The sequence below is a fragment of the Arachis ipaensis genome, chromosome B10 (genome assembly GCF_000816755.2).
Source record: "Arachis ipaensis cultivar K30076 chromosome B10, Araip1.1, whole genome shotgun sequence".
NCBI lineage: Eukaryota > Viridiplantae > Streptophyta > Magnoliopsida > Fabales > Fabaceae > Arachis > Arachis ipaensis.
Window position 1 is genome coordinate 88561571 of NC_029794.2, and position 15031 is coordinate 88576601.

General features: G+C 38.4%; 1 protein-coding gene across 1 annotated transcript; it reads right to left on the minus strand.

Annotated features, from left to right (window-relative positions):
• Positions 12535-13662, minus strand: LOC107620743. Its single transcript, XM_016322868.1, has 2 exons — positions 13338-13662; positions 12535-12959 (listed from the first exon to the last, which is right to left on the minus strand). The coding sequence occupies exons 1-2, from the start codon at positions 13660-13662 to the stop codon at positions 12535-12537; spliced, it is 750 nt and encodes a 249-aa protein (XP_016178354.1).

Sequence of the window (15031 nt, forward strand, 5' to 3'; positions counted from 1 at the left end):
TCTACAAAGATGAAATCGACAAAATGCTCGAGTTCGGCTTCACCAGAGAAGGATCGAAGTCCTAAAACTAAGACTCGACCTCAGAAAGAAAGACGAGCTCGAGCAGGGGCACTTTTCATACCCTGGGTCGAGTTATCCGACCCGGGATGTTTAGCGACAAAGCGATCGACCTCTTCAGGTCAGACTATCCGACCTCTTCTCGAAGAGCTCGGCCAAATTGCTAGGAAAGCCCAATAAAGGGCCCAGATAGAGGAACACGACCCAAATCCAAAGGAAGCCCAAGCCTATAGAGATAAGGGCGGTTTCCTTGAAGATAAGATGACCTCACTCAAAGATAAAGATAAGATAAGATAACTAACTTATCTTATCTAAAAAGGTTACTCCACACCATTATAAATACACTGGAGCACCCAGGTATAACTCATACTCTGATTCTACTAAAAACCTGCTTAATACCCTTGCTAACTTATGCATCGGAGTCCCTTACAGGTACCCCTCACCCTCCGATAACGAAGGATCAGCAGCCCAGCCAAGCTCAATCAGTCGGATATGATAGCTCCGACCGCCACTCACAGCCGGACACGTCATCTCCGATCAGCACAGAAGATCTCGTCCGAGATCGACCTACAGTTTTAGGTAACCCTCGGAACAATATCAATCTAGTGTGTGTGATGATCCTTATTGTAGTTGTCAATCACAATCACCACCACCCTATGCCTATGAACCACCTCCAATGTATGGGAACTCTCAACCACAAGATGAATCACCTCCCATATTTGAAAAAATCATGGCTCAATTTGCTAACATTAACGCTATCTTGGAATCATTGGACTCATGCAACAAGCAAAGCATCTCCATGGATGAATGTGAGAAATCAACAGAAGAAAGGAGCATGAAGGAGATTTTATAATATCAACATGAGGACAAGGAGACGGGGTATGTCTTACAACAAGTGGAGAGTAAAGAGATTGTTAATGAAGAAGAAGTTGTTGAAGAGCTAGGCAAAATTGAACAAGAGATGGATTTCAAGTTTGAGAACACTTCCACACCAAGTGACATTGTTGATGATTTTGTGAAAGTTGTTGAACCTTCTTCCATTGATCTTGAAGGCGATGTTAGGGAGGGTGCGCAACCTCCTAAGCGTATAATGAATGATGAAGAATTGGAGGAAGGTGAACAAGCAACAAATCTTCCTCTTGAAGATGAGCCCACACCAACACATGATCCTTTGGTATTTGAGGAATCTTCTCCTATTGATATTGAGGTGAATGTTGAGATAAGTTCCACATTACCTCCATGTTGTGAGATGAAGAGTAGGGAAGAGCTAGAAGAAGTTGGTGAAGAGGAGGTTGAATGTGAAGAACTTTGTCAAGAGAAAGAGGTTGAAGTTGAAGAAGCTTGCGAGGAGGTGGAGGTAGTCAAGAAAGAGCACAAGGGAATAGACCTCACATTGTCTAAGTGTAGGGAGGTCCCCTTTCTTAAATCACCATCCAACATAACATTCAAGTGGGTAAAATTCTTGCTTTCTATGATTTGTTTTTCATCTAACAATCAACAATTATTCAATGCATGCATACATTCATCATGAGGTCTTATTCATAGGTTGTAATGGGGCTAGGTTAAAGGTAAGGATGCATATGGTCAAGTGAGCTTGGAATTTGAATATTTGATTAACCTAAGCTCTCACCAAACACATATAACAGCCTATACAATTCTCATACACAACCTAGCTACCCATGATTCCCACTTTTTCACATACTCATGCATTCTCTTTAATTAACATTCCATATGCATTGATTTTTATTGAACTTTACCTTGGGGCATTTTTGTCCCCTTTTTATTTTTTTCTCTTTTTTTATTTTTTCTATTTTTGTTTCTTTTATTTTTTTCTATATTTTTTTCTACACACATTTTTTTTTCAAAAGTATATACAAACGTATTAATGCATATGGTTTTACATATTTAATGCATAAGCATATACCCAATCCCAAAAATCTTCAACAAAAATATAAAAACAGACTTTCCTCTCAACCAATGTCCCAAGTTTTCCATACCCAAATGATACACACCCTCACTAGCCTAAGCTAATCAACGATCCAAATTAAGGACATTTATTGTTTTTCACTTAGGGGTAGTGATGTGCTAACATTAAGAACAAAAGGGATTAAATAGGCTCAAAATTGACTAACAATGGTTGATGAAAGGTGGGCTATTTAGGTTAGTGAGCTAAATGAAATGATGGCTTCAATCATATAAATGCATGTATACATAGAATAATGGATATAAAGAATCAAACAAATCAAAGATTTCAATCATAGAAAGAGAATAATGCACACAAGAATGAAAATAAGTGGTTATAAGATGTAACCATACAATTAGGCTCAAAACTCACATTCTTGTGTTCTTAGCTCAAAAACCATGTTCCCAAATAAATTCTTCAAGCAAGTTCAACAAGAAAAAAATTTTCAAATTGGTAGGGTGCCCTAAAAACAATTTTTCTTGGAAAAGAAATCATCACCATAACCAAGTAGTCCTAACATAAAAAGAAATGGTAAAATATGTACAAATTCTAACTAACATGCAACCTATTATGCAATGCAACAACTAACTAGCAAAGGAAATCAAGACTTGGTATTGAAAGAAAGAAATTGTTATACATGGAGATTGGGCGGACTACCTCCCCACACTTAAAAATTTGCACCGTCCTCGGTACATGCAAAGAAGAGCAAGGTGGATGGGTTGCTACAATTGATGAGCTCCTTCCAAAGGTTGTGTGGATGGACTTGTTTGTTGCCCCATTTGAAGCTTATCCTTTCCCTCTTGGTGGCCAACCTAAAAGGAAAGAAAAAAAAGAGAATTACGCCTACAACAAAGATAGCAAAGCAAATAGAACATAGGCAGGGGCTAATGCCAAATAAGAGTAAGGTTCTCACTACATGGTAGCTACAACATGTGAGTGAGAAAACAATATAAGCTAAGGCATATTAACTAACACTTGATGTAAGAGCAAGTTAAAGCATGAAGAGCATATTGAGCATCAAGTTCAAACAGAATTTAACATAAACAAGATTAGTGATAAGCATGAGAGCAATTGGTCCCATCCTAACTCAATGATGATGAGGTATAAGAACAAGGGATCATGAGTCAGGAAGGACTAAAGCACTAATCTTGTGTGTAGAACAAATATCACAATTAATGCCAAACAAGTCACGAAGCACCAAGATTAACCAAGAAATTCTCAACAATTGAGTAAGAGCATTCAACACCATTATTAAAATAAGAAACTCGAAAAAAATAAAGTAAAAACAGGATATAAAAAAAAATGAAAATGCGAAGAATAAAAGTATGCGAATGTAATGGACAAAAGAAAATGAAAGATGATAAAAGTATGCGAATGTCATGCATGCGTGCGCGTGGGCGGGCAGGTGGGACAAGTGACGCGTACGCGCATAGCACGCATACGCGCGGATGTGAAGGTGGCGACCGACGCGTACGCGTCATGCACGCTTGCACGTGGGTCGCAGGCACAGAATAGGCACAACTTGGACACAACTCTCTGGTTTTTGTACCAGGAGTATGAGATGCACCACCAACGCGCACGCGCACAGCACGCTCGCGCGCGGATGCTCGTTTTTTTTTTTTTTAAGATGCTTAGAACAAAAACAGGGTACTCTCCTAATCTACAAGAATTCTAAAACAATCAAAAATCAAATTTAACAAAAAATCTTTTTGGTTTTTGAAAATTTTTCAAATACATTAAAAATAAAACTTATACTACAAGCAAAACACTACTCAACAACAACTAAGCTACAACTTAAGGCAAAAATCTAATCAAACAAACTAACAACCAAAATATTAAAACAAGAGTATGCAAAGAAGAAAACTACCTAACAATGGCAACCCAGTTCATCCATTGATTATATTTACAAGAGAATGGAAAGAGTTTACCATAGTGGAGTGTCTCCCACCTAGCACTTTTAGTTTAAGTCCTTAAGTTGGACATTTGGAAGGCTCCTTGTTATGGTGGCTTATACTTGTACTCATCTTGAAACTTCCACCAATGCTTGGACTTCAAGTAAGCTCCAAAATTCAAAATCAATGGCACCAAGCTTTGATGAAGTTCCACACAAGCTAAGGGCTTCCAAAATTGATCTTCATATATTTCCGGATCCCAAATCTTATTTTTGCACCCATCTTCTAATTGATCATCATGATTCCAATTGGGTGTTTTAGCCTTAGAATTCTCAAATAAGCCTCCAAACAACTTCCTAGACCCAAACAATCTATCTCTACACCAACCTTTGTAATTAAACTTTGAACATATAACCATTATGAACTTAGAGTGATGTTTCCAACCACTATACAACTCTCTCCTACTCTTAACTCCATAAAGAGCTCTAAGTTGACCATCATTTTCGATCAAACCATATTCAAGTGGGAAAGTAAAGATTAGAGATTCAATCCTATACGCTTGAGCGACTAGAGCGGATACACTTCCGGTGAGAGTTTGATGCTCAATTCCTTGTCCCCAGCTTTCATGAGCTTTCTTCTTGCAAGTCTATTTGAACTTCATTTTGATATTTGAATTGGTAGAGTTTGTGAGTCGTCATATGACCTTTTCCCTACTTGCTTATATATGTTCTTGGAGATTGATTTACTTTTGACCAAGTAGGTAGAATCATTTTGCATTTAGTTGCATTCATATAGATATGTGCATATAGTTTATTTGCATTGAATAAATGTTCAAACCCCTTTTCTTGTCATTCTTTATTCTTAGCATGAGGACATGCTTGGTTTAAGTGTGGAGGGATTTGATAAACCCCGATTTTGTGATTTATCTTGTGCTTAATTTGGGGGATTTTATCAACTTTTCCCACATTTATTCAATGAAATAGCATGGTTTTGTAATTTCCCTAAATTTGTGCTTAAGTGTGAAAATATGCTTTTTAGGCCTTAAAATAGCTAAATTTAACTCACTTTAATTCCATTCGATGCCTTGATATGTTTGTTGAGTGATTTCAGGTTCATAAGGCAAGTATTGGATGGAGGAAGTGAGTAGAAAAGCATGCAAAGTGGGAGAACTCATGAAGAAATGAAGGAACTGCAAAGCTGTCAAGCCTGACCTCTTCGCACTCAATCGACCATAACTTGAGCTACAGAGGTCCAAATGAGGCAGTTCCAGTTGTGTTGGAAAGCTAATATCCGGAGATTTGAAATGATATAAAATTTGCCATAGTTGCCTGATGTATAGGGGTGCGTACATGTACATGACGCGCACGTGCCGATGGAGCAGCGTGATTCACTAAAGTGAAATCGTGGCCAGCGATTTGCTGCTCATTTTGGGTCCAATCTAACTCATTTCTGATGCTATTGAACCCAAGGATTGAAGGGGAAATGAACCAAGTAGTCATAGTTTAGTTTTCATTATATTTTAGGGTAGAATTCTAGAGAGAGAAGCTCTCCCTTCTCTCTAGAATTTAGGGTAGTTTAGGTTTAATTTTCTTAAATCCAATTTTAAATTCTTGTTTTGATTTAGTCTTCCCTTTTTAATTTCTTGTTATTACACCTTTGTTCTTCTAGTTCTTGTTGTTGATTTCCCTATTTTGCCATTTTTATGTTTATGAACCATTGTTGAATCTTGATTTCTTTGAATGCAATCTTATGTTTCTAAGTCCCTTTTATGTTTATCTTCATTGTTATCGTTGATTTCTTGCTTGTGGTAGTTTTGGGTTTCCTTTAATTCTTGCATTTTATGATGTTTACTTTCCTTGCACACTAGGTGTTTGATAAAATGTTTCCTCTATTTTTTGAGTAGTTTCATTTGCTCTTGGCCTAGACTAACGGAATTGAGTGACCTTGAGTCATTGGGTGATTTGAGAACCCTTGATGATCAATTTGATACTCATTGACACCAACCCACTACTAATCTAATTAGTAGATAGGTTGGGACTTATGGGTTGATGTGATCAAGCCTATTTGACGTACTTCAAGCTTAGGAGTAGATATTACGTACTTAAAGCTTCTAGAAGTAGACTTAATAGGTAGGCCCCTCATAATTATCAATGCATAGTTTGTAGACAAGGATGGTGATCTCAATTACCTATGTCTAGCCAAGAGTACTGTTTTGAGGGTTACCTGAAACTGTAGGTCGATCTCAGACGAGATCTTCTGTACTGGTCGGAGATGGCGTGTCCGGCTGGTGGGTGGCGGCCGGAGCTGTCGTGTCCGGCTTGTGGGACCAGCTGCACTGCTGATCCTTCGTCACCAGAAGGTGGGGGTACCTGCAAGGGACTCCGATGCTTAAGTTAGCAAGGGTATTAAGCAGGTTTTTAGTAGAATCAGAGTATGAGTTATACCTGGGTGCTCCAGTTTATTTATAATGGTGTGGAGTGACCTTTTTGGATAAGATAAGTTAGTTATCTTATCTTATCTCATCTTTAAGTGAGGTCAGCTTATCTTCAAGGGAACCGCCCTTACCTTTAGAGGCTTGGGATGCCTTAGGATTGGGCTGTGTCCCTTCATTTGGGCTTGTTTGGGCCATTCATGTCGAATTGGCCGAACTCTTTTAAAGAAGAGGTCAGGGGTCCTGACCTGAAGAGGTCAGTCGCCTTGTCGCTAAACATCCCGGGTCGGATAGCTCAACCCAGGGTATGAACAAGTACTTTCCCAATTATTTTATTAGTCCTTATCATTTACTTTCTTGTTGTTTACTTCTCTTGTTAATTACCAAATCAAACCCCCTTGCATTTTCATAGCCAATAATTGAGCACTTCATTGCAATTCCTTGTGAGACGACCCAGAGTTTAAATACTTTGGTTAATTCTTATTGGGGTTTGTACTTGTGACAACCAAAATTTTTGATGTGGGAATTGTTTGTTGGTTTGGAGCTATGCTTACAACGAAGTAATTCTTTCTATAAGAAGAAAATCTAGACCATCGAGCATGTGGGTCCCACCTTTTTCTGAAAATTCAATCCGAAAAACCCATCAGTAAAAATGCTTCACATTCTCTAAATTGAAAAGCAATTAATGGGTGTCTTTTGGGATACCAAACTTAATTTCTTTGCATATAGTAAATTGGTTTTACCATTGGACTTTAATGTGTACATAATGGGTGGAATAAATTTAATTCTTTCACACTCGTCTACTTCCAATCCCTACGTACCCAATAAAGAGGCCATTCAGGCACCCACCAAATTACTAATTGCATTCAAACTTAAACCAAATTGGGCTTTCTATGTGAATTTCCTATGGTGGTGGCCATACCAAACTTAATTTTTGGGCTTACTTCCAAGGTTAATTCAATCAAGTTCTGTTGTAAGCCTAAATTAAGTGGGTTAGTGGCTACACCAAACTTAGCTTTTTAGCTAGTTCTTCAGCCCAAATAATCAACCTTACTCAGTGTTGTACTTCTAGCAAACTAGAAACAAAATCAGGGAACTATTAACTAATTAACTAACAATAAGAGCTGAAAATCAAACTACCTAAGTGACTAACATAAACTACGTCTAGAAAGCATGAAAAATGAAAGGATATGGATGTTGGGGTGCCTCCCAACTAGCGCTTCTTTAACGTCACTAGCTTGATGTCCCTTCTTCCTTAGTTGAGGTTGTAGCTCACTCTCTGCTCATCCAATGAGTCCCCCAAATAATGCTTGAGTCTGTGGCCATTGACAGTGAAAGTTCTTTGTGTCTTGTCCTCCATAAGCTCTACATGACCATAGGGAGAAACTTTAAGAATTGTGAAGGGTCCAGAACATCTTGACTTGAGTTTCTCTGGGAAGAACTTGAGTCTTGAGTTGTACAGCAACACTTTTTGGCCTTCTACAAACTCCCTCTTAGCTAGCTTTTGGTCATGCCACTTCTTTCCCCAGCAGCTTAATTATCAAAGTTCAACATCTTTAGAGCCTAAAATGCTGTATGTTCAAGCTCCACTCGTAGATGACAAGCCTTCCCAAACACTAATTGGTATGGATACATGCCAATAGGTGTCTTGAAAGCTGTTCTATAAGCCCACAGTGCATCATCTAGCTTCTTGGACCAATCTTTTCTTGAGTTCCCAACAGTCTTCTCAAGGATTCTCTTGAGCTCTCTATTTGAAATTTCAGCTTGATCATTGGTTTGTGGGTGGCATGGGATTGCTACCTTGTGCTTGACACCATATTTTAGGAGGAGTGTCTCAAGTTGCTTGTTGCAAAAGTGTGTCCCCCCATCACTTATAAGAGCTCTTGGAACTCCAAACCTGCTAAATATATTTTTTCCTCAAGAAACTGATCACCACTTTGTTGTCATTTGTTGGGGTAGCTATAGCCTCTACCCATTTTGACACATAATCCACAACCACTAGTATGTAATTGTTTGAGTATGAGGGTGGAATGGTCCCACGAAATCAATCTCCCTAACATCAAACAATTCCAACTCCATGATGAATCTTTGTGGCATTTCATTTTTCTTGGGTAGGTTGCCAGCTCTTTGACATTCATTGCACCTTGTCACAAACTCTTTTGCATCTTTGAATATTGTTGGCCAAAAGAATCCACATTGCAGCACTTTGGCTGCAGTCCTTTCTCCACTAAAGTGTCCTCTATATGTGGATCCGTAGTAGTGCCAAATGACCTCTCGTCCTTCCTCATGAGAAATGCATCTTCTTAAGATACCATCATCACATCTTTTGAATAGATGATGGGGGAAAAACAATTCCACACAAACTCACCGGCAAGTGTACTGGGTCGCATCAAGTAGTAATAACTCACAAGAGTGAGGTCGATCCCACAGGGATTGATGGATTGAGCAATTTTAGTTAGGTGATGAATTTAGTTAAGCGAATATTTGATGATTTGATTGGAACTTGATTAACATAAGTAAAATTGCAAGAAAATAAAAGGGAGAGGGTAAATTGACTGAATATTAAAGTGCAGAAGAATTAAATTGCAGAAACTTAAAGTGCAAGAAAGTAAAAGAGCTGAAACTTAAATTGCAAGAAATATAAATAACAAAAACTTAAAGTGCAAGAAATGTAAATTGCTGAATCTAAATTGACAAGAAGCTTAAATTGCAATGAAGAATAAAGGGATTTGGGTACTGGGATTCAAATTGAGTTGGAAAATATAAATTGAAGTAAATCAGAGAACTATGAGATGAAAAGGTTCAGATCTAGATCTCAGTAGCAAAACAAAAATGAAAAATTTGCAAAGGAGTCAAAACGGAATGAGAACTTTGATCAGATCTAAAATCTTAAAGAGAATTCAACAATTGCCTTCAAATAACAAAACAAAAAGAAACTCAAATCTCAATTGCTCACTTAACCAGAATAGAAAAAAAGAAATTATAGAAGAAGTAAAATGAAAACAGAGAAGAAGATTGAAATCTAATTCTCCAATTCTCAGAACTATAAGAATGAAAAACAAAAGGTGATTCTCAGATGATGAATCTCAGTGGTGTTCTTCAATCTTAATTCAAAACCTAAAACTAAAAATAGAAGTTGCAGATGAAAAGAAAATGAACAAAGAAAACTTAGATCTGATCCCAATTCCCAAATTCAAAAGAAAAATTCAAAGATAGCCAAAAGTAAACTAAAATAAAAATGAAGTAAAAAGGTCATTTTCAAATCAAAATTTCTCCTATTTATACACTTTCTATTTTTAGTCATTGAGCCATTGGAATGGGCTTTTGATTTGGACTTGAAGAAGTGGATCCGGATTCGCTTGCTTTAATTGGATCAGGATGCATTTTGTGAAGCTCCAGTGGAGCGCTCAGTTTACTTAGTGAAATCCACGTTCACTTTGCTTGCATGCTTCCTCACGTGCCAATTGTCTCCTACTAGCGTTCACTTAGTGAACGTTAAGTTCACTTGTTGAGCGCTCTCTTTGTTGCGCGCCTTTCTTCCTTGGCCCATTTTCCCGAGAAAAGTAAGAAAGTGAACGCCAAGTTCACTTTTTTGAGCGCTACACCCTGGGTTCTTTGGTGCGCAGCACCATTTGGTGGTTGGGCTGGCCTTCATTAGCATTGCATTAGTGAACTCCAAGTTCACTCTTTGAGCATTGCTTAGCACTGGCCCCTTGGTGCGTGCCTTCCTTTCATAGGCGTTGCATTAGTGAACTCCAAGTTCACTTATTGAGATCCCTTAGTGTATGGATGGCCAGAAGCTTGCCTCCAAAGTTTGAAAGGCATGAAAAAGTTAGAAAAGTGAATGCCAAGTTCACTTTATGAACGCTAGCCATTTGCTCTTTGAGCGTGGCGTTCACTAATTGCACGCAACGCTTCCCTGGTTGCTTCCTTTCTTCATTTCTTCATTTCTTCACCTTCAAGCAACCAATAAGCAATCAAAGTCTCACCAAAATTACAAGATCTTTGCATCATTCATAAAATCAGTTAATTCTAGCATAAACCTTATGATTTTATGTAAAATAAATGATGTTTGATTGATTCAAAATAATAATGAAAATCCACTCCAATCATTTACTTATTGTTCAAGAAAGTACATAAAACCTAATGAAACTAATGAAAAATGCTTGTAAAACTAGCATAAGATGACTTGTCATCACAACACCAAACTTAAATCTTGCTTGTCCCTAAGCAAGCACTAAACACGAGAAGAAATGAAATCAAACAGAGAAGCATATATCCTTATTTAGCAGGTAATTAAATTAAGACTATGGGATTTTATGCATACAGATGCAGCTCACTTATTCTTTGCTGATAGATAAGAAATATTTCTTTGAGGATTCACTAGAGTTACTGTTATAATTCCTTGCTTTTTGATTGATCCCTTTTTGACTTTTCCTTCTTTCTTTTGCTTAGAAAGCTTATTTCTCAATGGTAGCTCAGTGTCAAGTGTTGCAGAAGCCTTTTGGCTCAATTTTTCTCAACACTTCTTCACTACAGACACTTGGCTCACAATTCTTCTTAGGAACATTGATGCCAAGCACCTCTTTGGGTTACTAAATGCTTTGTATCTAGGTTGCTCTTGATAATGGACTTTCGGTTGGTAATCTCAGATTAGTTAATCCAAGTTACCAAGTTTTTAAAGACTCCTCAGAACCTAATTGTCCAAGCAGATCCTAGTACAAGAAGCACCACAGGCATATGTCCTAAGGTCCAAGCTATTGGTGTCTAGCCTTATTATTTGTTTCTTTCATTTTTGTTGCCAATCCTTAGCTTTTCTTTTCTTTCTCTTTCTTACATTTCTTCATTTCCCAGGGATGTTCATTAATTGAAAGGTCTCATAACAGCAACTAATTTCACACTACAAAAGACATTCTATTATGCAGCTTTTATTATTGAGCTTATCATCCAATCAAGCAATTACCACCACAAGTCTTTATTCTAATTCCTACAATATTGGACAATCACTTTCTATTTCAAACATTTTCTCTTATTGATTTAAAAGGGAAACAAGACATGAATTTAATGTAGATGAGGATGAAGACAAGCATTTAAACTAGTGCAGACATCAAAGTTGCACTATTTGCACTAAACATAAAAAAAAAACAGCTTTTCATTCAGAATATTTCAAAGCAGAGTGAATTTTGTGACAATACAACGTCTCAGGAGTGTCTTGCAGCTTTCCTTTTGTCCTTATCATCTTTTAGTTTTAAAATTCCTTTGGTGATGATTCTTTTAAGAGGCTGAGTATCTTTTTTGCATAGTTATTGGAAGTTGCTTGTTTTTCCAAGCACTTAGGCAGATGGTTAGCATGCATGAATTATTGTAGATTCTTGAACTTACTTTGGCGAGGGAACACCAAACTTAGTCCCTTGTTACCGTCTATGGTGAATCAGTTACATGAAACCATGTGCTTTTGCTAAAAGTAATAAAACCAAAGGCTAGAAGAAGTAATAAAACTAAACACTAGAAGACAGAAAATGGTTTAGTGATTTCCCTTATTGCTTGGGGCTAGTAACCATTTATGCAGAGGGTTGAAATGTGTTTTTAAATGAGATTTTTGGTTGAACACCAAACTTAGCATCCTTCATTCACCCTTAAATTATTTTGGTGTGCAACACCAAACTTAGCTCCTTGCAATACAGATAAATTCACTTAACCTTTTTATTGAAATAGTTTAGGAAAAGAAAATTACCTCTGGTTGGGTTGCCTCCCAACAAGCGCTCCTTTAATGTCACTAGCTTGACATTAGTCCCTTGTTAGGGTGGGTGATGATTGTGGTGCCTCAGTTTGTCCCCTCGCACTGTGAGCCTTCTTCCTGTGCGTTGATGATCAATCTCCATGTGCTCTAGTGAGAGTATCTTATTGACGGTGTAGTAATCATCAGTCTATGGATCTGTCTCCAACTGCTGGTATATCAATCTTACTCTATCTCCTTTTGAGAATCCTTCAGTTGGTATTCTTTTGTTCTTCCACCCTTTTGGGACCTTTTTCTTGCTCTTTTTTCCTTTCTTCAATGGCCCTTCTTTCTTGGCAACATGCTTTTTGTTAGGGACTTCCTCCCTAATGATCAACTCTTCAATATCTTCCTTCTTTCTCTTTTCAGCCTTCACATTTTCCTTTCCCTCTTTTTCTTCTCCACTGTCCATCTTTTACTTTATAGGTGAGTTGATGAGTACTTCATTGGGTTTTTCTTTCCACTGTAAATCTTCTTCTTCAACCGTCATGCAGCTTTTCTCTTCAACAGCATGCTGTACTTCCTGGAAGACATTTAAAGTGATCTTCTCATCATTTACCCTCAAAGTCATTTCTCCTTGTTCCACATCAATGATGGCCCTTGCTGTGGCCAGGAAAGGTCTTCCCAATATAATAGAGTCATTCCCCTCTTCACCTAAGTCCAGGATTACAAAATCTGCTGGAAATATGAATTTTCCTACTCTGACCAAGAGGTTTTCAATCACCCCCTTGGGAATTACCAGAGATCTATCCACTGGCTCTAATGACATCTGTGTAGGCTTCACTTCTTCTATACATAGTCTTCTCATCATAGACATAGGCATCAGGTTGATACTGGATCCTAAATCACACAGTGCCTTGTCAATGATTATGTTACCAATGGTAAAAGGCAAGTAGAAGCTCCCAGGGTCTTTGAGTTTTGGTGAGATGCCTTCTTGGATCACTGTACTACATTCCTGGGTTAAGATCACTGTTTCCTTCTCATTCCAGCTTCTCTTCTTGTTGATGAGCTCTTTGAGGAATTTTGCATATAGAGACATTTGTTCTAGAGCTTCAGCAAGTGGAATATTAATTTCCAGCTTCTTAAAAAGTTCTAAAAACTTTGGGAACTGTTGATCCTTTAGCTCTCTGTTGAACCTTTGAGGATATGGAATGGAAGGAGTGTATGGCTTCTCCTCCTTCTTAGAAGCTTGTGGAGGCTCCTCTATACTTTGCTTACCCTTCTTTGAAGATTGTGGCTGTTCCTCTTTTTCCTTGAGCTTTTCTTGGTCCTTCTCCTTAAGTGTCACTTCTTTCTTGCTGCTGATATCATTCTCAGTTGGCCTCTTGTCAGTTTCTTTGTCATTTACCAAGGTTCTGGCACTCCTTAAGTGGATTACTTTGCATTCTTCTTTAGGATTGGGAATGGTGTCACTTGGTAATGCATTGGGTGCTCTTTCAGCCACTGTTTGCTTGGATAATTGGCCAATTTGCCTCTCTAGATTCTGCAGTAAAGCTTCATGGTCCTTACTGGTTAGCTCTTGATGTCTCATAATCTTCTCCATCATCACTTCCAGATTGGAAATCCTTTGAGATTCTTGGGGTGGTTATGGTTGATTGTGAGAAGTTGAAGGTTGATGATAGTTATTTTAGTTAGTGGATGGGTTATTGGGTGGATAGTAGTTGGATTGAAGTTAATTGTTTTGTGGTTTTCTGTACTGATTTTGGTTAGTATTTTGATGGTTTATGTTTCTGGAATTATTTTGGTTTGAGTTTCTCTGCCAAGGCTGCTAGTTTTGATTGTCTCCCCACCTTAAGTTGGGGTGGTTCCTCCAGGATGGGTTGTAGGTATCTCCATGGAACTCATTTTGTCCAACTCCTTGGTTGTGCATGTATTGGACTTGCTCAGGTTGTTGCTCTTCATAGATTTCCTCATTCCGCCTCCATCCAGCTGATGGTTGATTTGGAGTGCTCACTGATGCAACTTGAAGACCATCAATCCTCTTGGCCATCATCTTCATCTGCTATTGGATCTGTTGATGCATCACCTTGTTTTGAGCTAAAATGTTGTCCACACCTTCCAGCTCCAATACACCCTATCTTTGAGCTGGTTGGCATTGCCTTTGATGACCATAGAAGTATTGGTTATTTGTCACAGCGTCTATCAAATTTTGAGCTTTCTCAGCTGTCTTCATGAGTTGCACTGAGCCTCCTGCTGAATAGTCAAGTGCCTCTTGAGCTCTCAGTGTCAATCCTTCATAGAAGTTTTGGAGTATATCCCATTCACTGAACATTTCTGGTGGGCACTTCCTAATTAAAGCTTTGTATCTCTCCCAGGCATCATACAATGACTCTTCATCCATCTGAGTGAATGTTTGTACCTCTGTCTTCAGTCTGATGATCCTTTGGGGAGGATAGAACTTGGCTAAGAACTTGTTCACTAGATCCTCCCCACTGTTGATGCTTTCTCTTGGAAATACCTCCAACCATTGGGCAACTTTGTCTCTTAGGGAAAATGGAAATAGTAGCAGCTTGTAAATATCTGGATGCAAACCATTGGTCTTCACTGTTTCACATATCCTTAGAAAGGTGGATAGGTGCTGGTTTGGGTCTTCAAGTGAACCTCCTCCATAGAAACAATTATTCTGCACCTGAGTGATGAGTTGAGGCTTCAATTCAAAGTTGTTTGCAGTAACATTGAGAGTTAGTATACTGTTCCCACAGTTTTTTGGATTGCGGAATGTGTAGGAAGCTAGAACTCTCCTTTGAGGTGGGCCATTGTTGTTAGCCACTTCTTCATGTGGATTAGGGCCATTCCCTTCCATCTCTTGGATCTCCTCCTCTGATTCCTCTTCACCAATGATCCCCTTTGCTCTTGCTTCTCTTCTCAGTCTTCGGAGAGTTCTCTCGTCATGGTCACAAGAGGTGGAGACC